The sequence below is a fragment of the Gorilla gorilla genome, chromosome 5 (genome assembly GCF_029281585.2).
Source record: "Gorilla gorilla gorilla isolate KB3781 chromosome 5, NHGRI_mGorGor1-v2.1_pri, whole genome shotgun sequence".
Classification (NCBI taxonomy): domain Eukaryota; kingdom Metazoa; phylum Chordata; class Mammalia; order Primates; family Hominidae; genus Gorilla; species Gorilla gorilla.
Window position 1 is genome coordinate 154,620,399 of NC_073229.2, and position 23,665 is coordinate 154,644,063.

The 23,665-nt window shown below is 37.4% G+C and overlaps 1 protein-coding gene across 8 annotated transcripts in view; it reads left to right on the forward strand.

Annotated features, from left to right (window-relative positions):
• Positions 1 to 23,440, forward strand: part of TMEM200A (transmembrane protein 200A) — a 79,336-nt gene extending 55,896 nt beyond the window's left edge. For 5 of the 8 annotated variants that reach the window (XM_063707860.1, XM_019028711.4, XM_063707862.1 and 2 more), the window contains one exon: positions 20,417 to 23,440. In XM_063707860.1, coding sequence (XP_063563930.1) covers positions 20,433 to 21,908 — 1,476 coding nt within the window. In that variant the 5' untranslated portion in view covers positions 20,417 to 20,432 and the 3' untranslated portion in view covers positions 21,909 to 23,440. Of the gene's footprint in view, positions 1 to 1,188; positions 1,461 to 19,383; positions 19,515 to 20,416 lie in introns of those variants that run through there. The other 3 variants (XM_055391663.2, XM_063707863.1, XM_055391664.2) reach the window with 2 other exon arrangements.
• The last annotated feature ends 225 nt before the right edge of the window (positions 23,441 to 23,665 follow it).

Here is a 23,665-nt window from a genome sequence, read left to right on the forward strand (position 1 = left end):
TCTGGTGAAAGCTGCTCTCAGCTTCCAAGATGGTGCCACACATGGTGGAAGGTGGTGCTACACATGGTGGAAGGTAGAAAGGCAAAAGGGATGAAGGCTGTATGAAGCTTCTTTTATAAGGACATTAATCCTCTCCATGAAAGTGGAGCCTCATGATCTAATCACCTCCTAAAGGCCTCACTTCTTAGCATTATCACATTGGTCATTAACTTTCAACATATGAATTTGAATTTTGGTGGAGGGGACACATTCAGACTATAGCACCACCTCTCTGTATTTTAGTAAGTTGTTTTAATCTCTCTTTTATTTCTTTATATATAACATTGGAATAATACTAATACCTACTTGTATCAGTCAGAATAGGTTATGTGCAGTAAAAACAACCCCTAAATATCAGTATTTAAAACAACAAAGGTGAATTTCTCACTTACTCATGTCCATTGTGATTTGGCCAGTCCCTCTTCCACATCATCCTTACATGAGAACTTGAGTTGATTGACCCATTGCTATCTGGAAGGTTGTTGGTCACCATGGCAAGGGGAAGGGATCATGTCATGTCACACACTAGCTCTTAAAGTTTTTCACCAGGAAGAGAGGAACATCTCTCCACTCACATTTTTCTGACCAAAGTAAGTCACCTCTCTATGCCTAACTTCATGGAGTTGGGAAATTGCAATTAAACAATGGACCTCCGGGAATATGTGACTTCAGTTGGCACTTTCATCTTAAATATATTATTCTGGCCTGTGAGCTCCTCTGGAGTAAAGATTCTGACATTCTTCAGCCTCGGGTCCTTAGTTCCCAGCAATGTCTTCAAGTAACAGTGAGTGAAGAACAGACTGAGTGAACAACAAAAAACGTTGTCCCATTTAAAGGAATTCTAGGCATAGGGAGAGCACAAGGGGACATTTTCTCAGTGCAGGGCCAGCTGAAATCCCACGCTTGTTGCCTTTCCCTTCCTACTCATTTCTTCTTCCATCCTTCATGGCCAGGCTGTGACCACTGGGCAAGCACCAAGGAGTCTCCCTGATCCTAGAGGACATGCTGGAGACTGCTGCCTCAAGTCATGTTTCTCTAGTAACAGCATTCCTTTCCCCACCTCCTTCCACCTTCCAAAAAGAATCTTTCTTGTTTTAGAAAGTCCCCTCCCCTTCTGTTTCATCTGAGTAGAGGCTGCATCTGTGCCAGAAATTCTTTCAGCTCAGTGGCTCTCAAACCTCAGCAGGCATCAGAATCACCTGGAGGACTTATGAATCCAGTTTGCTGGGCCCGTTTGGTCCAGCGCTTCTGATTCACTAGGGAGAAGTGGAACCATGAATTTGCATTCCCGACAAGCTCACAGGTTATACCAGTGTTGCTGGCCCGAGGATTGTATTTTGGGCAGTATTACTCCATCTGAACTCTTCTTGTTCTCTTACCTCCTTACGTCCCAAGACTCGCGGATGTTAGTTTATTCTCAGGTACTGGTTTTACTTAGATTTTTTTGTTTGTTTTTTAAATTGAAATTGTATGTATTTAAGGTGCATAGCATGATGTTTTGATATACACAGTAAACTGATTACTATAGTCAAGCTAATTAACACATCCATTCCTTCACAGTTACCTTTGTGTGTGTGTGTGTGTGTGTGCATGCGTACATGTTAAGAACACTCAAGATCTACTGTTAGCAAATTTTAAATATGTAACATAGTATTTTTAACTATATGTAGTCCCTTGGTGTACATTACATCTCTAGAACTTACTCATCTTAACGTAACTAAGACTTTGTACCCTTTGACCATCTCCCATTCCTCCCTTCACCCTGGTCACCACCATTCTACTCTCTGCTTCTATGAACTTGATGTTTTTAGATTCCATGTAAGTGAGATCATACAGTATTTTTCTTTTTGTCTGGCTTATTTCACTTAACATAATGTCTTCCAGATTGACTCATGTTGTCACAAATGGGAGGCTTGCTTTCTTTTTAAAAGCTAAGTAATGTTTTATTGTGTGGGTGTGTGTATATATGTATATATACATGTTTATCACATTTTCTTTATTCATGTGTCACTGGACATTTAGGTTGATTCTGTGTATCTTGGCTATTGTGAATAATGCAGCAATGAAAATGGGATTGCAGATATCTCTTCAACATACTGATTTTATTTCTTCGGATAAATACACAGAAGAGAGATTGCTGGATCGTATGGTAGTCCTGTTTTTGATTGTTTGAGGAACCTTCATACTTTTTAATAATGGCTATACTAATGTACATCCCTACAGTGTACAAGGGTTCCCTTTTCTCCATATCCTTGCCAGCACTTATCTTTTGTCTTTTTGGTAATAACCTTCCTGAAAGATGTGAGGAGGTATCTCATTATAGTTTTTTATTTTTTTTTGAGATGGAGTGTCACTCTGTTGCCCAAGCTGGAAGGTAGTGGTGCGATATCGACTCACTGCAACTTCCGCCTCCCGGGTTCAAGTGATTCTACTGCATCAGCCTCCTAAGCAGCTGGGACTAAAAATGCATGCCACCACACCCAGCTAATTTTTGTATTTTTAGTAGAGGGGGTTTCACCATGTTGGCCAGGCTGGTCTCGAACTCCCTACCTCAAGTGATCTGCCTGCCTCGGCCTCCCAAAGTGCTAGGACTACAGGCATGAGCCACCACACACAGCCTTATTGTACTTTTTAATGTTGCTTTTGAACTGTTGAAATGATCCTAATTATTTCTCCTTGGGATATCATAATACTCGTGTCTTTTATGTGTCTTCCTGAATGTTGTTTTGGTTGTTACGGACTGCAAATTCCAAAACATGGGAACTGTTTTGTACCAGAAGGCCTTAGAGAGGGTTTCCCACTCAGCATTTAATGCAAGTTGCATATGGCCAAAATAGTGAAGGCATTTGGACCCTTTCAACCAACTATTTAAAAAACTTATATGAGTGTTCTTATTATATTTCTGGTATCTTGCTAATTAGCCAGTTGGCATTTTTGAAATCATTAAAGAGAAGTATTGTCGAAGATAAGATTAATGTATCTATAATTTTGACATGGAATTTTATCATTTAGTTGACTAAGCTAGAAATTCATAGTTGTAGCTCTCAAATTGAACTTGGCATAACAACAAAGTAATTTGACTTTTTAGAATAAAGATGTACGTGACTTTGAAGAAATGAAAGGCTGTATTTTAAGTGGCCTTCTATCTGGGGTAATACTTAATAGATGAGGAAAATTAAAATTATATTTAGTTAGACCACGGAGTGAGCTCTTTTTCAAATGGCTTATCTGGGTATTTTCTCTATGTATATCTGTTCTCCATGTGCCTCTTGTTACTACAGGGACATTTGTGTTGCTGAGTCAGCAGCTGATTATAGACAGCTGTGTATATTTTGGTATCTATTATTCCAGCCATGTGTACGTGCGAAAAAGTCTCAAATAAATGAGATCGCTTACCATATTGTCTTTATGTTCACTTAACATATTTACTGAACATTTCTTCCTGTCACTAAATGATTTCTTACATTTAAATGATTACATAGAATTCCTTTATTTGAATACACCCTAATTAGTTGGAAAATCGTTGCTTTAAAATAATTGAAAGATAAAAAGTACATGTTGCCGAATTACCCCCTAGAAAGGGAGAAAAATATATATACAAATGTTGCTAATAAAAAACCTTTTGTTAATATTTCCATGTGATACTTTAGGAAGAAAATGAAATTTTAAACCTGCTTAGGTTTAAAAACATCTGTCAGTTTGGGGTGATGGGGTCATTTTTTAGTATTCTCTTAGCTTTGGAGACAGATGGTCCAATCTATAGCAATAAAGAGAAAAAACACCAGAAATTATGCCTCCAAATAATAAGATACATAAGAAACTAAATAGATTAAACGTTGCCACCATTACATGCTATTTGGAATGTTTGAGCTTGATTTACGCATTAGGTGGTATGCGTTTGTTTTCGCTTCTGTTTTGAAGTATTTGAATACTTCTCACATACAGTTTTGATAATTTTTTATAGAAGTGAGTTCCTATAAAGGTTATAAGTTGAACTTATTTGGTCCTCACCAACAGTTGCAAGTTATCAAAGGCAGGGCACTGTGCTATGCAATTCAGAGACCCATTTGATTTCTTTAAATAACATATTTTTAAAATTTTTTCTTTAGCATATTTTTTCTAACTGCATTCTAAATTCATAAAGTCTTCTTTCTTTCTCATCTGTTTTCTCCAAAAATTTTCAATTATGCTTCCTTCTTCTAATCCTTTTTCTGTTAATTTGTGGCATTATGAAGGGGAAATTGTGTGTTCTTTAAGCTAAACGGATCTGAATTTGAAAGCTTTCCTTCTGCTTTCTAGCTGTGTGACATTGAACAAATTACAGACGTTTTCTGAGCCTCAATGAAATGGAGCAATTTTTCCTCCTGCATTTTTCTGAAACTAAATACAATAATATATATTGAGTTGCTAAAAACTAAAATCAGGACTCAATAAGTGCTAGTTCTCTTCTCATTTCTAATTTTCACTCTTTCTTCTCATTTTTCATACTTTCCCCCAAAGTCTCCAGATGAATAATTTAAAACTTCTTGGCAGTTCTTTTGGGAAAGATTTAGGATAAAACTTTTTTCTTTCTTTTTTTCTGGAGTTAATCATTATTAAAAAGTCACCATTTAACTAATATTTACTTTGATCTAAGTAAGGCTGTAGACCTTAGTTAACTTTATTTAATTTCAATTTGAATGAGTCCTGAGATCACCTTTTAAGCAGTAGACAGTCCCCAAATTATGGGAAGAAATTGTTATCCCAGGATCACCAAGGATGGGTGGGGGAGCCGTGATGGTGACTGGTGTCTTCAGCAAGTAAAACCTAGAGATGTTACCAGTGAATTCTGTCTTTTGCTTGGGAGTTGCTGATAGAAGGTTATGCTTCTTAAGTCTAAACCCCAGCCAGTCTGAATGCATGCAAATCAATTCATGCTATGCTAGTAGCTGTCTTCCCTTGATTTTCCCAGCTGGGAATTCCTCTCTGCCTCTCTGCTTTTCCTCCTCCTTTCTTTGAAAACAGCTTGAAGGTCACCTTCTTTGTGAAACCTCTCTTGCTCTCTCCCTCCCTCTTACTCCATCCCCAGAGTTCTTTTTCTGGCCTTTCTCTGTGCCCCATGAATACTCCCATCCTTGTGCCTAGTAATACTTGCTCGTCTCCCTGCTTCTAGGCCCTCAGCCCAGTAAGAGCACAGACGATGTTGGATTCAGTGATAGATTCTGGTCACGAGTCATGGCAGTGCTCAGCAAGTATCTATTGAATATTTCTGCAGAAATCAATGTTAAACATCACAAGAGTTTAAGATAAAAGTCATGGTTCCCTTGGATAAAGGAGCATAGAAGTTTGAAGTTATAATTGGTCTGGATTGAAAACAATATAAGCAGAGCTAAATAAAGTTGAGTTGGAGTCTGCTTTCTAATTATACTAAACTAGAAATTTGAACCAATTATCAACATCGTTCTGGAAGAATTAAGAATGCTATTTGATTTACCTAATTACTTGATTTCATTATCTTATTCAGATTTAGGAAGAAAGGAGAGTCCTCTTCATCACTCAAAAAGTAATATAAAAATAATCCAGACACCCCATAAATATATTAAAGCAAAGGATATTGAAGCCTGAGAAAGCTGAGCAATTACTTCAGTTCTCTACAGCATTTTCATTTTGAAGACACAACCAGTTCGGAAGTAACATAGTGGCTGCAAAAATTGTATAGTCAGAACTTGAGTTGGAAGAGCTGCTAAAACAGCCACTTACATACCAATTACATATCCTCTTGGACCTTAGCTCATCTGTCTAAGGGGATGTTGATAACTACTTTTCAGGGTTGTTATGAGGATTAAGTGAGCCAGTATGTGAATAAGCCAACAAACATTCCATTAATCTCCAAAAGACTACACATAAATCTATGGTTTTACATGAAAGAACAGCAAAGCTAAAAAATAGTGTGTTACAGTAAGTTATGTTTGTCTATGGATCTGATACCATTGAGGATCAAGAAATGTAAACAAATGCTAATTATTTATTTAGAAAGCATACACATATCAAAAACTCATAACACTATTAGTATTTGATTTTGATGAAAAAAAATCAAGAAAACTGCGATTGAAGTAACTTGAATGTAGGGGACTGCTCTCCCTTGTCATAAACTCATTTTAAATAAGCCCCAGGGATTGTAATGCTTTGAAGAAAAGTCAAATGTAAATACTCCTTCTGTAGGTTGAGAGTAGACAGGGAAAAGCCACCAGTAGGGTAACCCTTGAGGGCCAGGGACAGTGGCCTCTCACTACCTCACCCAGCTCCAGCCTTAAGGCCTTGATGAAACAGACCCTCGCCCACTGGAATGACTCATGGTCTCTGTAGAAACAGGGCTGTGCAGCACACAAAAGATGAAACAGGACAAACGGAGGGAGTGGAATAGAGATTTAATTTCAAGGCATGAAAATTAAATAAAATTCAGTCTTGCTTCATCATCTTTATGAGGAGATGAATGTAAATTAGGTTAAGGAGAAGAATCCTTTCTGGAGCCCCCACCTCAGTTTCCCTTCATCACAAGGCTGAAGATCTCTGTCCAGCCTCTGTGGCTGCATGCTTTATGAGAGTAATCATTCTGAAGTCACAGGATATTCTCAGAAAGAAGCCGTTTCCATCTGTGAATCAAAGTTGTAAGGTTAGAGCAAGCAAAGATCACTGATGAGTTGGCATGAAGGTAGGTGGACATAAACACAATAGGGACTGAGCTTTGGGGAAGGAAAGAAAGCAAGCCATGTCCCTTTTGGAGCCCAGGAGGAAGCTATCAGTAAGTTGGGATGACCCAGGTGCAGAGAAAGTTCATCGATGCTGATTAAGGCTTACTTCTCATTTGCTTTACAATGCACAGCATTAGCCTTAAACAGATTGTTGAATATAAACTTCATAAAGGCAGATAACAATTCTAAATTCATCCTCTATTCTACTTTACACCCAGTAGATTCAGGTGTTGTCCAAGTGGGTAGAATTGTTTTCAGTGTTTCAAGATTATAATGTGTCATAAATAAGTCTTTCTTTCCTGAACTTATCATTTAGTCTGGTTTGTGATTTTAGCTATTTTCTAGTTGCTCCAGTCCTGCATTTTTGCCTCGAAGGCTACACTCCACCTGCTTTAAATTAGCAAGCACACCTAATTACTCTAATATGTACCAGATTGGTTTGCCTTTTACTCTTATGTTCCAGGCTTCAACATCCTTTTTTGCTCTGTACTTAGAGTTCCAAATTGGAAATGAGATAAAAGCAGTACATGTTCCTTGCATAGGTCAATAATACAGTTACATATAAGTGAGAGTTCTGTTACGTGTCACCAACAACATTCTGTATGTTTGCCATAAACAGAATTCTAACTATTTCTGTTCTAGAAACTCAGAAATATCATGTGAACATTTTTCATTTTAGTATATATTAATCCTTTTAAATATCTGTATAATATTCCATTATATGGAGGCAGCATGATTGATTTAACCAATTTTCTGTTGCTGAGCATTTAAGTTGTTTCCAAGTTGTTGCCATTACTATCGTGCTGCAGTGAATATCCTTATACATAGTTTCATGTATTCTTGGGCAAATCTTTTGAAAGGAGAATTCATAGAAGGGAAATTGGCAGTCAGCAGGCAGGGGCTGGCAAAGGGAATGGACATTTCAATTTTTGAAAGTCTTTCTCATGTTACCCTCAAGAAAAGTACCAATTTGTCCTCTCATTGACAGCTTATTAGACCTTCTTCCCTTATACCTCACCAATAATGGTCATAATCAATCTTTTTGTCTTTTTTTTCATTTTTGCCAATTACTAGTGAAGTTAATGTTTTTACTTTTGAGATTACCTTAGTTTGCATTTCTTTGCTCATTCTTCATTTGTTAACAGAACATTTATGTTTTTTTTTCTTCTGTGAATCAACTATCAAAGTTTTCTACCCACTTTTGTCTTGGCTTGCTATCTCTAACAGGACATTGCAGAGGAAACAAACCATTATAAGGTGTAGAAGATACTTGAAGCTAAAAATATCTGAGGCATGATTCCAAATTACACTATCCTTGTAGAAAGTGGTAGGGTGTATGTATGGTGTTTTTACAAACATGGTTTTATCCTGTTATTGTTATCTTAGGCGTCCCTTGAACTCATTTTTACTGCTAGGCATTCTTTCTGATTTTTGTTATATTCCTGACATCTTAGGCAATTAATCATTCTTCGCAATTTTTTCCTTTCAGCTCATATATTCGGTAGATAATTCAACAATCTCAAAAATCCCAGGCAGAAAATTTCTGTCCTTAGATACATGTGTTTTTTCAAAGAAGAGGTTGTTTTTAACAAGTAAGGACATTTAAAAAGGTATATGGGAATTCTTATTCATGCTTTCAGATATTTAATATTGTCATTAATCCATAATTTTCTTCCCCAATACAACTTTCTCCTTCTCTTCCTATACTTTATCCTCCACCTTTTCCTTTTTTCTTTATCCTCCACCTTTTTTCTTTCTTTCTTTTGCCCTTTCTCTGCTCCTTCATTTCACTTTCTCTGTTTTACTCTCTAGTAGAGAGCTTTCTCTCTGACAGCAACTCTGAACCAATTAATTTTGTCTCCTGGAATTCTAGGTGAAAACTCTTAATAAAGCAGGCACTGATTGATTGATACTTCAGTGGTGAAACAATAGGTGTGCCCATTAAATTCAGGAGCGAAGCCAGGATGTACACCTTCATCCCAGTTGTGTTTACCTTTGCTCTGGAGGCACTAAGTGATACAGTTAGAAAATAGCAATTGTAGGTTTTAAAATTAGGAAAAGGAAGGCAAACAATACTATGTCAAGATGATATAATTGTATTTCTAGAACACCTGAGAGAATGAACTGGAAACTGTTTTTCTTAAACAGCTAGCAAGTTTAATAATGTGGTTTAGTACAAAATCAATGCACAAAAATCAGTAGCCTTCCTACATTCAAACAACTACTTGAAGATAGAAATGGGAGTAAAAGAAATATACAATACCAATTGTATTGTATACCAATATACAATAGAAACTCAATGACAGAATACCCAGGAAATAACAAGAAATGAGAAAGGTCTATGTTAAAAAAACTATGGCATAAAACTTATTTTTAGATAAAATGCTACAGCAGTGTAACAACACCGATTTTCCATATATTTATGTATAGATTTAGCATGATTCCATAAAAATTACTAACTGGATTTAAAAAAATCAAATTATAAAGTTCATGTGCAACATAAAATGTGTAAGAACAGACTAGAAACTTTTGACAAACAAAAATAATGAGGCCAGGAGCAGTGGCTCATGCCTGTAATCCCAGCACTTTGGAAGGCAGAGGTGGGCAGATCACCTGAGGTCAGGAGTTCGAGATCAGCCTGGCCAACATGGTGAAACCCCATCTCTACTAAAAATACAAAAATTAGCCAGGCATGGTGTCGTGCGCCTGTAATCCCAGCTACTCCAGAGACTGAGGCAGGAGAATCACAGAATGACAACTCTTAATATTGACCCAAATACATACTGGATTTGGTACATAGTACAAATATATGAAATTGATATGTAATGTAGGTAGTATTTCAAACCAAGGGAAGAGAGATTGTTTACCTGTAAACAATAGTTAGATCCGTGCCTGATTCTTACGCAAAAAGAAATCCCAGATGCATCAAAAAATTTAAATGCAAGGAATTAAACCATAAAATTACTGGAAAGAAACATGGGAGAATGTTTTAAATATAATCTTAGATTGCAGAAGGTCTTTTTAATGATGACTTGAAACCATCCATGAACATACTGATAGGTTTAACCATATACAATTGAAATTTTCTGTATGCTAAAAGATACAATCACATAAAGTAAAAATGTAAATTAAACATGCTTCTCACACATATTACAACCAGAAACCTGATTTCCTCAATATGTAAAAAAAACGTGTATAAATCAGTTCTAGAAAACCAAATGAGAAAACATTCTTCTCTGGATATAGCTATAAGAAATCCAACACCATGCTTACATTGGGGAAGGAGAACCAGAGGCTGAAGCGACTCCCTCTTCATTTTGTACTGCTGGGTTTTTACCATGAGCATGTGGAGTGTCCTACTTTGTTCTGGCTGCTATAACAAAAATATCATAGACTGTATGGCTTATAAACAACAGAAACTTATTTATCACAGTTCTGAAAGCTGGGAAGTCCAATATACCAGCAGATTCAGTATCTAGTGTGGACCCACTACCTGGTTTATAAATACTGTCTTCTTACTGTGTCCTCACATGGTAGAAGGGGAAAGGGAGCTCTCTAGGATTCCACTTATATTAATCCCATCATGGACTCTACCCTCAGGATCTAATCACCCCCAAAGGCTCTGTCTCCTAATACCACCACCTTGGGGGCTAGGATTTCAACGTAGGAATTTTGGAGAGGCATATTCAGCCTATAGCAAGTAGTTTCCAAAGAGAAATAGATGAAAGAAAAACAGACCGAGAAATACATTTTAAAAATTGAAAATCTATGTTTTCTTGAATTCATCTTGCTGCCACTAACCTGCACAAGTAGGAGAAGAGAGGGAAAAAGATGAAAACAGAAATAGTCCAGAAATAGTCGCAGGCTTCTCCACCATCTTCCTTTTTTTTCTAATACATTTACCATTAAGGTTTCATCCATGGGGTTTCTCTGAAAAACCCCTGGATGTCCCTTAAATGCTAAAAGAATTTTGCATTTACAAGTGGAATAGATCATTCTTTCTGTGAGTGGTGGGAAGTTTGGTCTTGCCATCCCCAGGGAAGTCTCCCTTCACACCTGTTTCTACCTTGCTTTAAGGATGATCCTACTTAGATTTTACTTATGAAAAATATGTAAAATTCTCTAGCAGAAATTATGTAATTTGAACAATTTTCTAATGTTTGTATAGAATTTTAAGAATGCTTTACTATTAATTGAGCTACCATCAATTGGAAAACTTCTTAAGAAATTTAATGTACAGTATATCAGTCTGTGGCTTAAAAGATGGCACAACTCACTGTTCATTTAGATGGTGATTTTATCTTGGTGAGAGATGGCTCCTTATTTAGAGCAGTTAAGAATGTAAGACCTTTAGTAGCCTTAACAATACGGACACGACTGTGTTACTTGCCAAAGTGTAGACTTATGTATATAAGATATTTAATAGTACATGGAACGACTAGAATTGAAATTGCTATTGTCCTCCAGCTTTCCCCCTTGCCCTGTAGGAAAGCCAACAGTGTGTGGGATTTTACAGGTATCTAAAATCACCGGAAATGATATTAATACTTAGTAGAGTCTCACTATTCAATGGTGTCTCCAAAAACAGCCACTATCTTGTAAGTGAAGTTACTATATGTTTTCCAGCAGTGGAGGGGTCTCTATAAAAAGTCCAATTTGTGATTTTAAATGCTTCAGTTCTTCATCCAGGAATATCTTGGCTAATTTACCATGTCTTAGTAAATTGGTGACATTTTTAGTGATAGTTTCTTTACACCAGTTTCAAGTCGCCTTCCTGTCAGGAAATGCAGAGAATGGGGAGTGTGACAGTGATTGTGTAAGAGCTTGTCCAGATTTGAGGAGTTGGGATGTGGGGTGGAAAGCATATTTCTACTTTGAGGGAAATGGCCTTCTAATTTCTTCTGTTCCTGCAGAAAATATCTCCCACAGGGTCTCAGCAGGGTGTTTTCTGAGCTCATTATGGATCTGTTACTTGGCCTTCTGGAGACTTCTGTATTCTGCGGGCTTCTGGCTTTTAGTCTTTGGAGAGCACTTGTTCTATGTCATTGTTACACAGCTCATAATTGGTGTGGACCCATATTTTACAGTTTGTCAGGCTGGCAGGTTTTGAAGGCATTACTAACAGAACAGGTGTAGATTTCTAAGGGCAGTCTCATCTCTATTCCTAGCGTTTTCTGCAGGCTCAAGATGTACTTGACCATAAAGTAATATTTTACATTTAATGACTTGAATATCATTTTGCAAATTTTCTAAACATTTTGTACTTCCTTTTAGTTCCAGCATTCAAGTGAATGTAGAACTATACTGAATACTGAGAAACAATTCTCCCCAAGGTAGACCAGCAAAGATCTTCAGAATGTATCCATAAAATCATAGCTTAAACTTGCCACAGAATTAACATTTTACAGATTTTCACATTATATCACTCTTATGGCATCTTCTGTACTCCCCATATGCCCAGGCACCATATTCCTCTTCATTTTCAGTTAGTTTTATGCTTGGGTGTCCCAATGGAAACAGAATAGTGCTTGCAGAATTGATCAGATTACTCATGCATTCGATCCAATTGCATCACGAAGATAACTAAAAACATCAGATGAACGGGTTTAGGTTTTCCTACCTTGTTTTTCTTATTGCTTTTATGTTTGTCACAAGACAAGTCTCCGAATCTGAAGAAATAGAATGAATTTAAAAGAAAGGCATGCTTTATTCTTTCTGTATCTCCCAACTGTCTCTCTTACATAAATTCAACTGTTCTTTTTAACTTCCAAATTGTTAATGCTTTTGCCACTAAAATATACAGATTCCATTCAGATAGTTTTTGACTCTTAAGTCTCAGAACAAACTTGCAGTCATAACTACCTCTCCATGGACAGAAAGTCATCATTAATTACTTAGTATATTTTTAATTTGCCTAGCAGAGCAGTAAAAGAATAATGTGAGCTATGAAGAGTTAGTAATAGCTATTGTTTGAGAACTTCTTATAATCAACACAAAAGTAAGCATTATATGTATAACTTATCTTTGAAAATTCCTTGTAGTCAGACCCAGCTGATATCACTAATATCACTCATGTAGACCTTAATTGCCAGAACTGAACTGTGCTTTGCATTTATTATCCCCTCTTCACAACAATCCTACAGGTACTGTTACTATACCCATTTTACAAATGAAGGAACTGGGGCTCCAAGAGGTTGATTCATTGTTCAAATGTGGTTATTAAGTATTAAGGGCTGTGTAGGGATTCAAGCCTGCTAGGTCTTCTGCCTCAAGTGCACCATATACTGTGTATCAAAGAAGGCTTTGCCATTTTATAGATGGAGGAACTGAGATAAGAAAAGCCACTTGCATGGCTTCAAATGAGGAAGCAAAGACATGGGTCCCTGTCTCTCTGATTCCAGTGTCCACGTGAAAAACAATTATGCTACATGCTAAAAGATGATCTTTTTTTTTTTTTGAGACGGAGTTTTGCTCTTGTTGCCCAGGCTGGAGTGCAGTGGCAAGATCTCGGCTCACTGCACTCTCCACCTCTCAGGTTCAAGCGATTCTCCTGCTTCAGCCTCCTGAGTAGCTGGGATTACAGATGCCCACCACCATGCCCAACTAATTTTTTGTATCTTTAGTAGAGACAGGGTTTCACTGTGTTGGCCAGGCTGGTCTTGAATTCCAGACCTCAGGTGATCCACCTGCCTCGGCCTCCCAAAGTTTTGGGATTACAGGCGTGAGCCACCACGCCCAGCCAAAAATGATTTTTATTTTATTTTTATTTTTTAAACTTTATGTGATTGAACTCTTTGTCACCCATATGAATTTTCTTTTTTCAATTCTGGTAAAGATATAGATTAAAAATCCTATTCTAAAAGTTTGAAATGTCTCAACTGGGAAGAAAGTCCTAAAATTGTTCTAGCTTGAACAGAAAATATTTCCATCTGTCACATTTGTGGATACCACATGGGGTTTTTATATAATGTTTTTGTTTGGTACTCAAGGCATAGATTAATTTTTACTTCCTTTGGGCAGACAGCCTCACATTCTGGTGAATTTTTAAACCTCCAGATAAAGATAAAAATTCAAACATGTAAATAAGACAGTATCAAATATATTTAAAATAATAGTCACACTTCAACTAGGAAGATGATGAAAAATCGGAGGGCAGGGACCCTTATGCAATAGTCAGGAACAAGGATGAATTAGAATCTATCTGCATGGCATACTCTCATTTATGTGCCAAGCCTTCGTTAACTGCCGCCACTTCTGGGAAGCCTGTCCTGACTCCTTCAGATAGTATGGAAGAGCATTCTCCAATGCTCCTGTAGCTCCATCATAGCAATTATTTTATTTTAAATGTTTATTTCTACTGTTTTCCTACTGGACTCCATACTCCTTGAAATCAGGGATGAGGTTTTATTAACTTTGTGTCCCTAGTGCCTAGAACATTTCAACCATAACTCAAACCTTCATCAACTCAGTTCACAGTCAACAGATACTTACTGAGCATTTAGTATATGCCAGGCACTCTGCCAAGGCACTGGAACAGCATGAAAAAACAATAGAAAAGGGAATATATAAACAAGAGTGAGCACTGGACTAGGAGTCTGAAAACTTGTATTCCAGTTCTATTCTGTCTGCTAATTCAGTGTTTGATCTTCAGTAACATTCCTGGCCTTTAGATGGCTAAAAGGAATGTCTGGATCCACAGATGTCTAAAGTCTCTCAACTCTGGAAGTCTATGTAATTATAATTATCTCAAATATAATTGAACCATGTCTAATGTATTATAGGCTCACAGTGTGGTCAGAATAGTGTGACATAAATATATAGGAATAAACTTCTGTGAGTGTGAGAATACTAAAAACTGGTATGGATTAGTGCCATAAAAAGCAAATACCAGAATGTGCTTAAGCTTGTAAAAAGGGTAAAGGACAGCAATAAGGCTTTTAAGATTAGTATGAGAACAAAAATAGGAGAGGTAAGCCTGAAGATTAGAACGGACGGTATGTGGTATAGTATTACACATGACTCACAAAGCAGAAATCTTCTCTTCAAGAAGAGCTTTTGTCTGCAAAGGCAAATGGTTCAAAGGGAAGTGAACCCAAGAGAGGCAAGCAGACAGTGGGCTTGAGTGCCGGCAAGAGTACATCTCTCTGTAGTGAGAAAGGTGGAAAATAAGATTTTCTACAGATGATCTCCAAGACCCACAATGAATCTCAGATTTATGTAAGATGGGAAAGGCCTGGAGATGGCCCAACAGTATCCTAGTTTGCAAAGTAAAAGAAGGTGTGTTTTGTGAATTTCAAGCTGGTAATCTTGATGTCTATTGCTTAGCAAAATTGTGGCTGGTTTGTGAGCACTGGGAATGAAAAAAAAAAAAAAGATGATCAATATGTAGCCAAAAGTTAGCCCAAACTAATTTTGTATTTTTGGTTGTCTGCAGGTATATACATATTTGTCTTTTTTTTTTCTTTAAATTAAGAGACAAGGTCTTAATGTGTTGCCCAGGATGGTCTCGAATTCCTGGGCTTAAGCAATTCACCCACCTTGGCCTTCCGAAGTTGCTAGGATTACAGATGTGAGCCATTGCACCCAGCCCATATTTGTCTTTTAACTTGGCCTTTGACAAAATCATGATCTCTTTTTGAAGAATATGGAAACATTAAGTGTGGCTGGCCTTCCAGTTAGATTTATTTATAACCAGTTAAATGATGTCATCAAAATGATGGTTGCTGATTAATATAGTCTCAGGCCAGGAAACATATTTTGAGCCCAGTGTCTACTTCAATGCCAGGTGTCCATTTTTATTGCAATTACATGAATATCTAAACAAATTAACAATGTCTACCTAGAAAGAGGTCTGTAGTGGAATATCACAGAGCTTTCTTTGCTCTATACTTTCTTCAATTTCCAAACACTTGGGTGAAGCTTTGGAAGTCAGATTTATAATATTTGCAAATGAACATAAACTGAGAGGGACAACAGGATTTTGGAAGCCAGGCTTAGGATCCAAAGAGACTGATAAGCAGAAATTTTGTTCCCAAGTTAACAAAATGAAATTCAGTGTAGTAAAATCCTTCACTTGAATCTTTGAGGGAATAAGTCCCGGTCCTGCCCTGTCAGGCATGCTGGAGAGCAAAGAGGAGGATGTGGAGGTAGAAAGTGGTCTCCTTTGAGTCTGCATCTTCGTACACTGAAGGGGTATGGACAGGTGCAAGAGGCCAGATACTCACCCAAGATGACGCCTTCAAACTTATGTACTCCCCATGGCTTTTCACAGGCAATCATTGAGATTTGGAAAATGGGAGTTGATTGGTCCACAGGCCTAGTTTTAAAGGCAGAGCAGCATTCTTTTGCATTTGGTGTTATGGAAACAGGAATCAGAATAAGAAAAAAGAAAACCTCAAATGAAAGCAAATCTGGAGGCCACTCCCCATCTCAAATGGGAGGCTCTGGGGTAACCTCCTAGCTGTGTGACTCTAGGCAAGTTACCTAAGCTCTCTTAGCCTCAGTAACCTGAAAAATAGATATTACAATTATTACTCCTCCAGAATTATTGTGAGAACAAATGTTTTTGTACTAAAGCACTTAGAACATTGCCTGACCATAAGCAGTATGGGCTGTTATTACTACTATTATTAAAACTTAGAAGAGTATGGCTTGTTACAGTGAGGAGACTAGTTAACAGGATTCTTACACTTCCCATGCCTTAGAAAAACATGCAAAACAAAACAAAACAAAAAACAGTCATAAAAGTGTAGGATGGAGGGCATGTAGCTTTGCAGCATTGACCAAAAAAAAAAAAAGGTAGATTTAGGCTGTTTTTGCATATACTGAACACTTTGTACCAATTGGCATTACAGTTTGAAGATGCAGAGCCTGTAGATTCACTCACTCTAGATTTTATAGTTTCACTAGGCTTCGTTTTTCTTTCTTTCTTTCTTTCTTTTCAGAGAGATAAGCTCTTGCTCTATCACCCAAGCTGAAGTAGTGGCATGATCATAACTCACTGCAGCCTCCAGCTCCTGGGCTCAGTTAATCCTCCTGACTCAGCCTCCTGAGTAACTGAGACTACAGGCATCTGCCACCATGCCTGGCTAACTTGCTAAAAAAATGTTTTGTAGAGATGGAGTCTTGCTATGTTGCCAGTGCTAGTCTTGAACTGCTGGCCACAAGTGACACTAAAGCCTCAGCCTCCCAAAGCGCTGGAGTTAAGGTGTGAGCCACTGCACCCAGCCTTCACTAGGCTCCTTATTGTGCAACTGCCGTTAGCATCCCCATGCCATTTTCCGGTATTGGTCCCTAATTCCTGCTTTCATCTACAAGTTCAGATTAATTTTTTCTAAAATAACAACAGCAGTATTTATGTCTTACTCCAACTCCATGGCAGATGTGTGTAAATTGCAAGCATTTAGGAATAGCATTTGCCAACTCCCAAGACTTGGCTGTCCCTCTCGCTCTGGCCTTACTTACCTAACTGACCTCCTGTAGTACTGAGTTGTGTGCTGGCCAAGTTCCTATTCCTGGCCTGCTTTCTTTCCCTTGACCTTCCTTGAAATGCTGCTAACCTGACTTTTGACTGTGATCTATGTGCTATCTCCTGTGTGAAGCCTAATGAAAGGTCCTTCTCTAATGGAAACTTTCATTCTAGGAGTTACCTCATTCTGTTTTATGTGGATCTGTTAGCTCCTTCATTAGGTTTCAAGCTGTTTGAAACAGTGATTGAATTTGCTCACCTTTGCTTTCCTCTCAGGGTCTACATTGGGTCCCTGAGTGATAATAGAGCCTTCTGTAGTACTGAATTGCTTTAAACAGAATTAAAGGACATTGGCACCAAATGTGATTTTGCTAATCCTTGGGAGTCTTGGTGCCTCTGTCTGGGCTTGACCAGGGTAGAATGGCTGAAGAAAATGTGATTCCTTCACCCATTATATTCTTTATTTCTCAACTATTCTGGAAGTTTTTGCCTCTTTTTGTTTCTATCCATTTTCATACTTTTAAGCTACCCTTGCCTTTTCTTCCTGTCTAATCTTTCTTTACATGCTCACATGCAAGCCCAGTCATCCATCTCTCTTTTTCACCTTTCTGTCCTCATATATTTTTCTTAAAATATCTTTTCTCATCTAATCTCCTTTCCTCTATCAGCCTCCTGAGCAGAAAATGGTAGTGCTAATGTTTTAAAAAGTGGGGGAGGACTAGAAATCTGTATGGAATGTAATTCACTTTTATTGCTTTTAAATTAAATGAAAGGTTTTTGCCCTTGTTTCCATTCTACTCAGAAGGATTTCAGACTAAATCCTTAAGCCTGCCATATGGAAATAACTGGGCTAGAGGGCTGCTATCTAATCTAAGCATTTAATTCAAACATTTGAAATGGTTTTTGCTTCAAGAAAACATAGGTTGACACTAAGCTTTATTTTAGCAAAGGTTTGGGAAAGGTTCTAATCTGCAGTATGTACACTTTGATAAATTTCATAGACTAGAGCAACAGATTACAATTTAGTTTGTTCTTCCAACATAAAACTATTTTAATCCTAGTTATAATTTCACTGAAGGCTGGATTTACTCAGTGGCTTGTTAAAACTGTAGATACCAACCACAACCCTGTTATTTAAACACAATTCAGAAATCATAAATAGAAATTCAAAAGGAGAGCTCAATGCTGCAAGATGAGATTTGATGCCCTGAAGAAACTCTCTCTGAAATTTGCCAAAGACCTTGTGGAACTTAAAATATCTTCTTGTTTCCTACCAGCTAGATATGGCAGCTTGAGAACTATTTATTATGAATCAAGATAGATATTTTACCAACTCAAAAAATGTTGCTTTTTGTTTGGATATTAATCTTGTTTGTTCATATTTTTAACTAGGAAAGTTAGTACAGTAATATGGTGGTCATCCAACAGACCACAAGAAGAGAATTTGTCCCTCATTCAGCATTTTAGCAAATATTTCTTGAACACTAGCCATGTGCAAGGTATTACAGTGAGTGTTTCTGCTAATAAAAATATGAATTAAATTTGATGTTTGATCATAAGAAGTAGAAGAACAGTGATACTATAATATTGTAAGTGCCATAGAAAACTTGCTATTATAAAATGCTGTAAGGAGTTAATGCTTGCATAGGGTGCAGTGGGTCAGCTAGAGAAGGCTTTATAAAGAAAGTGGAATATGAGCTTTGATGCCTAGCCAGATGTGGGTGTGTGAAGAACAGGGCAGGGCAGTGGGGAGTGGGTGGATTCTGGACAGCTGAAACATTGTTAACAAAATCTCAGAAATGGTACAAAATGGAATATGAATGAGAAATACAGAACATTTGTTAGGTTTTATTTTTATGCAAATTAAAGAGAAGAGTTAGAGACAAAGTTAAAGTCAATGGGTCTAGAATTTCAGCTAAAACTTTGGTGGGTAGTGGAGAATATTTTATCATTATTCTTCTCTTTAAACAACTTCAGAGATGATTGATTGATCTTGATTGTAAAGGAAGAGAAATTGTTTGGAAGACCAGTTAGGGGGTTATCATATGGTCTAGTAAAAGTTAATAAGATCTGCACAAGGCTGGGAAGAGTAGGATTAGAACAGAGGGGTGGAATTAAAGGACATCATATATTGGAAATTTCTAGGATTTAGAACCTGATTGGAAGAGGAAGAAGAAAGGGAGGAGTTAAAAATAACTGTAAAGAGCCAAATCTGAGAACTGACCCTGCTAAAAAAGTCAGACAAGTCAAGTGGTGCAGCTGGTGTGTGCTAGAAGGTAAGTTCAGCTTTACTAGCAGTACATGAATGTGTGTATGTTCCCTAATGGGCAGTGGAAAGTGTGAAATTGAAATTCAGGATATGACCTGAAATATAGACTTGGGACTCATTAGCATCAAGGAAATGGTGAAGATGTAGGAACAGATATGAATGCCAAGGGAGAGTATGGAAGAGAAGATGGCCAAGAACAAGACTCTAGGGAGAAGTTCTACTTTTAAGTGAGTCTGTTGAAATAGTCAGTGAGGTCAGAGTAGAAGTAGGAGAATTTAACATCATAAAAGACTGGGGAAGAGAGAGTGTGGAGAAAGGAGGGGCAGTAATATCCATAGAAGCAGAGAGGTAAGGAAGATGAAAATTGAGGGGGAAATTAAATGTGGCAGCTAAGAATTCATTGATGACTTTCACAAGAGAGGTCTTAGAACCATGAATTGCTGGAATGTATCCTCTTTGTCAGTCTGGAGTGTTTGTTTTTGACCTATTAAGTATTCTAGATTTGTCCAATGAATGATTTAAAATAGCACAGATAACTGTGTGTGTGTGTGTGAGAGAGAGAGAAGAGAGTGAGCATCAGTCTTGTGGCCAGGGGACTATTTTATATTAATAAGTGATAAAATTATTTAAATATTCCTTGAGCTCACATTTCATCAATAACAGAAATGTAACTGAAAAAATAATAGAAATGTTTACTTAGCCAAAAAGGAAATCTCCGGAAATTTACATTAGTCAATAAATAAAATTTGTACCCAAACTATGTCAATTAAAAAAATATTCTGCCCCATTTAATCACATGAAACTGCAACAGCAACAAAAATTCTGTGTAAACAGTTGTTTAATTGAATTGATGCTCATACCCCAGGAACATATTTACATCATCTTTTTCCTTTTTTTTTTCTTCTTCAGAGTAAAAGGCCAAGCTATGATAGCAACTGGTGGAGTGATAACTGGCCTGGCAGCCTTGAAAAGGCAAGACTCTGCCAGATCACAGCAGCATGTCAACCTCAGCCCATCTCCTGCTACCCAAGAGAAGAAGCCCATCAGGCGCCGGCCCCGGGCAGATGTTGTGGTTGTTCGTGGCAAAATCCGGCTTTATTCCCCATCTGGTTTTTTTCTTATTTTAGGAGTGCTCATCTCCATTATAGGAATTGCCATGGCCGTTCTTGGATATTGGCCCCAAAAAGAACATTTTATTGATGCTGAAACAACACTGTCAACAAATGAAACTCAGGTCATTCGGAATGAAGGCGGTGTGGTGGTTCGCTTCTTTGAGCAGCATTTGCATTCTGATAAGATGAAAATGCTTGGCCCATTCACCATGGGGATTGGCATTTTCATTTTCATTTGTGCTAATGCCATTCTTCATGAAAACCGTGACAAAGAGACCAAAATCATACACATGAGGGATATCTATTCCACAGTCATTGACATTCACACACTAAGAATCAAGGAGCAGAGGCAAATGAACGGCATGTACACTGGTTTGATGGGAGAAACAGAAGTAAAACAGAATGGGAGCTCCTGTGCCTCGAGATTGGCAGCAAATACGATTGCCTCTTTCTCGGGTTTTCGGAGCAGTTTTCGAATGGACAGCTCCGTGGAGGAGGATGAACTTATGTTAAATGAAAGTAAGAGTTCTGGGCATCTTATGCCCCCTTTGCTCTCTGACAGCTCTGCGTCTGTCTTTGGCCTCTATCCACCTCCTTCCAAGACAACTGATGATAAGACCAGCGGCTCTAAGAAATGTGAAACCAAGTCAATTGTGTCATCGTCCATCAGTGCTTTTACATTGCCTGTGATCAAACTTAATAACTGTGTTATTGATGAGCCCAGTATAGATAACATCACTGAAGATGCTGACAACCTCAAAAGTAGGTCAAGGAATTTGTCAATGGATTCCCTTGTGGTTCCTTTGCCCAACACCAGTGAATCCTTCCAGCCCGTCAGCACAGTGCTACCAAGGAATAATTCCATTGGGGAGTCGTTGTCGAGTCAGTACAAGTCATCTATGGCTCTCGGACCTGGGGCTGGACAGCTCTTGTCTCCTGGGGCTGCCAGAAGACAGTTTGGGTCCAATACATCCTTGCATTTGCTCTCTTCACACTCAAAGTCCTTAGACTTAGACCGGGGTCCCTCCACTCTAACTGTTCAGGCAGAACAACGGAAACATCCAAGTTGGCCTAGGTTGGATCGGAACAACAGCAAGGGATATATGAAACTAGAGAACAAAGAAGACCCGATGGATAGGTTGCTTGTGCCCCAAGTTGCCATCAAAAAGGACTTTACCAATAAGGAGAAGCTTCTTATGATTTCAAGATCTCACAATAATTTGAGTTTTGAACATGATGAGTTTTTGAGTAACAACCTAAAGCGGGGAACTTCTGAAACAAGGTTTTAATGTTAAAAGAATATATCATTTTACAAGGGTATATATTTTAAAATGATTTTCACTGGTGTTTCCTTCTTAAAGTATTGGCTGTAAGCCTTTTAAATCAAAAAATGGTTTGTAGTGTATTAGAATTGGCTGCTTAGTTCTGTAATGAAGATTGTTGTATGTTTGGGTTACTTGTGACTGCAGTACTCTATGTTATCACACATGATTTTATTTTTCTCTTCCTTTGAAAGCATGATCTCTTTTATTAATATGAATGCAAAATGCTTGCATCCAAATTAAAGCTTATTTTCTTTACTTTTAAGTTCTTTGATTGCCCTATTCATAAAATGAAATGTCCAGTATGGAAAACATAAGGTACCAAAGTGTGGACCAGGAGTACAAATTCAGTCCCAATACTCAATACGTATTATAGATGACTATGAGTGCAAACCTTAGGATGTGATTTTCTGAATAATTGTTCTTTGTAGGATTTGGTTAAATTATTTAAAATGAAAAAGATCTAGTTTTAGTGTGAGCTCAGTAATGTTAATTGGTTAAGTTCATTGTGAATCTTGAGTTTTAGATAAGTAGTTATTTTTTTCAATATCACTTCTGTTTTTAGTGATATTATATCAGGAAACAACGTATTCAAGAGCCATGGCTGACAGTGCCAGATATACTTAGGGATAAACATCAAAATGCAATTATAGTTGCTATAACGTTAGATATTCGGAATCAAAATTTATTTGCCAGCTGACTTGATAAACTAAATGAACCAATATAATTTGCAGAAATGCTATCCTGAAATAATTATATACATGAAGACAATGTTGACTAATGAATGAAGATACATTATATACTAGTTAATGCTAACTAGTCTCAGTACCTTTTTTTAGCCATCTGTTACCGTCCAATAGCATCTCATTCCCACATTCTATTTTCCCCCGGTATTCTTTAGATCCTAGTATTTGGAAAACAATCGGCTAACCTTGACATTTCTTTTTACCTTCATATGCCACTATCTCGGTAGTTCAAAAAAATTTAGTTCTTGATAAATTGCCTTGAGGTTTACCTTGTGCTGGAGAGCCTTATGATAACTCCAAAGACTTTCTTACGGTATAATACATGTTGTTTAGGATTGTGTTTCTTAGTCACTGAAGATAATAAATATTAAAATGGATGTTTTCATCAGAAAATTTTCATGTTTTCCTTTAAGGTAACATAATTGTAAGAATTGTTTAATAAAATACTCAGGAAATTCTAAAGGTTTCTCCCAATACCTACACATTTCTGAACATCAGTATTGCAGTTGTGGAAGAGCAGAAGGAGGATACATTTGTTTGTGTTGCTCCCCAAAATTCCACCTGGCGTTTGCATCACAAACTTCCCTCAATTGAGGCAGTTTTATTTGTTAGAACATTAAGTCTGTGTATTGTAATAGAGTGGGCTCAATATTTTACTATAAAGCATTTAATAAACTTCTGTTATTAATAGAAGTTTGTGTTCTTCACACCTTTGCTATTGCTTTTTAAATAAAATGTACGTTTCTGCTTAAAGTACTGTTTTTCACACTTTCAGATATATTCTACCGAGGGCACTTGATACCCTAGTACATGTACTGAGTATCTCGGCTTTTAAATTTTGCTTCTATTCGGTTAAAAAGCTAGGTCTATCCACCTATTTAATTAGACTGTTTTTAAATTTTCTTATCTTGGGATCGTTTTCACTTAAAGTTTCATTGACTCTCAGGAAAATAACCAAATACAGCAAAAGTCAGCGGC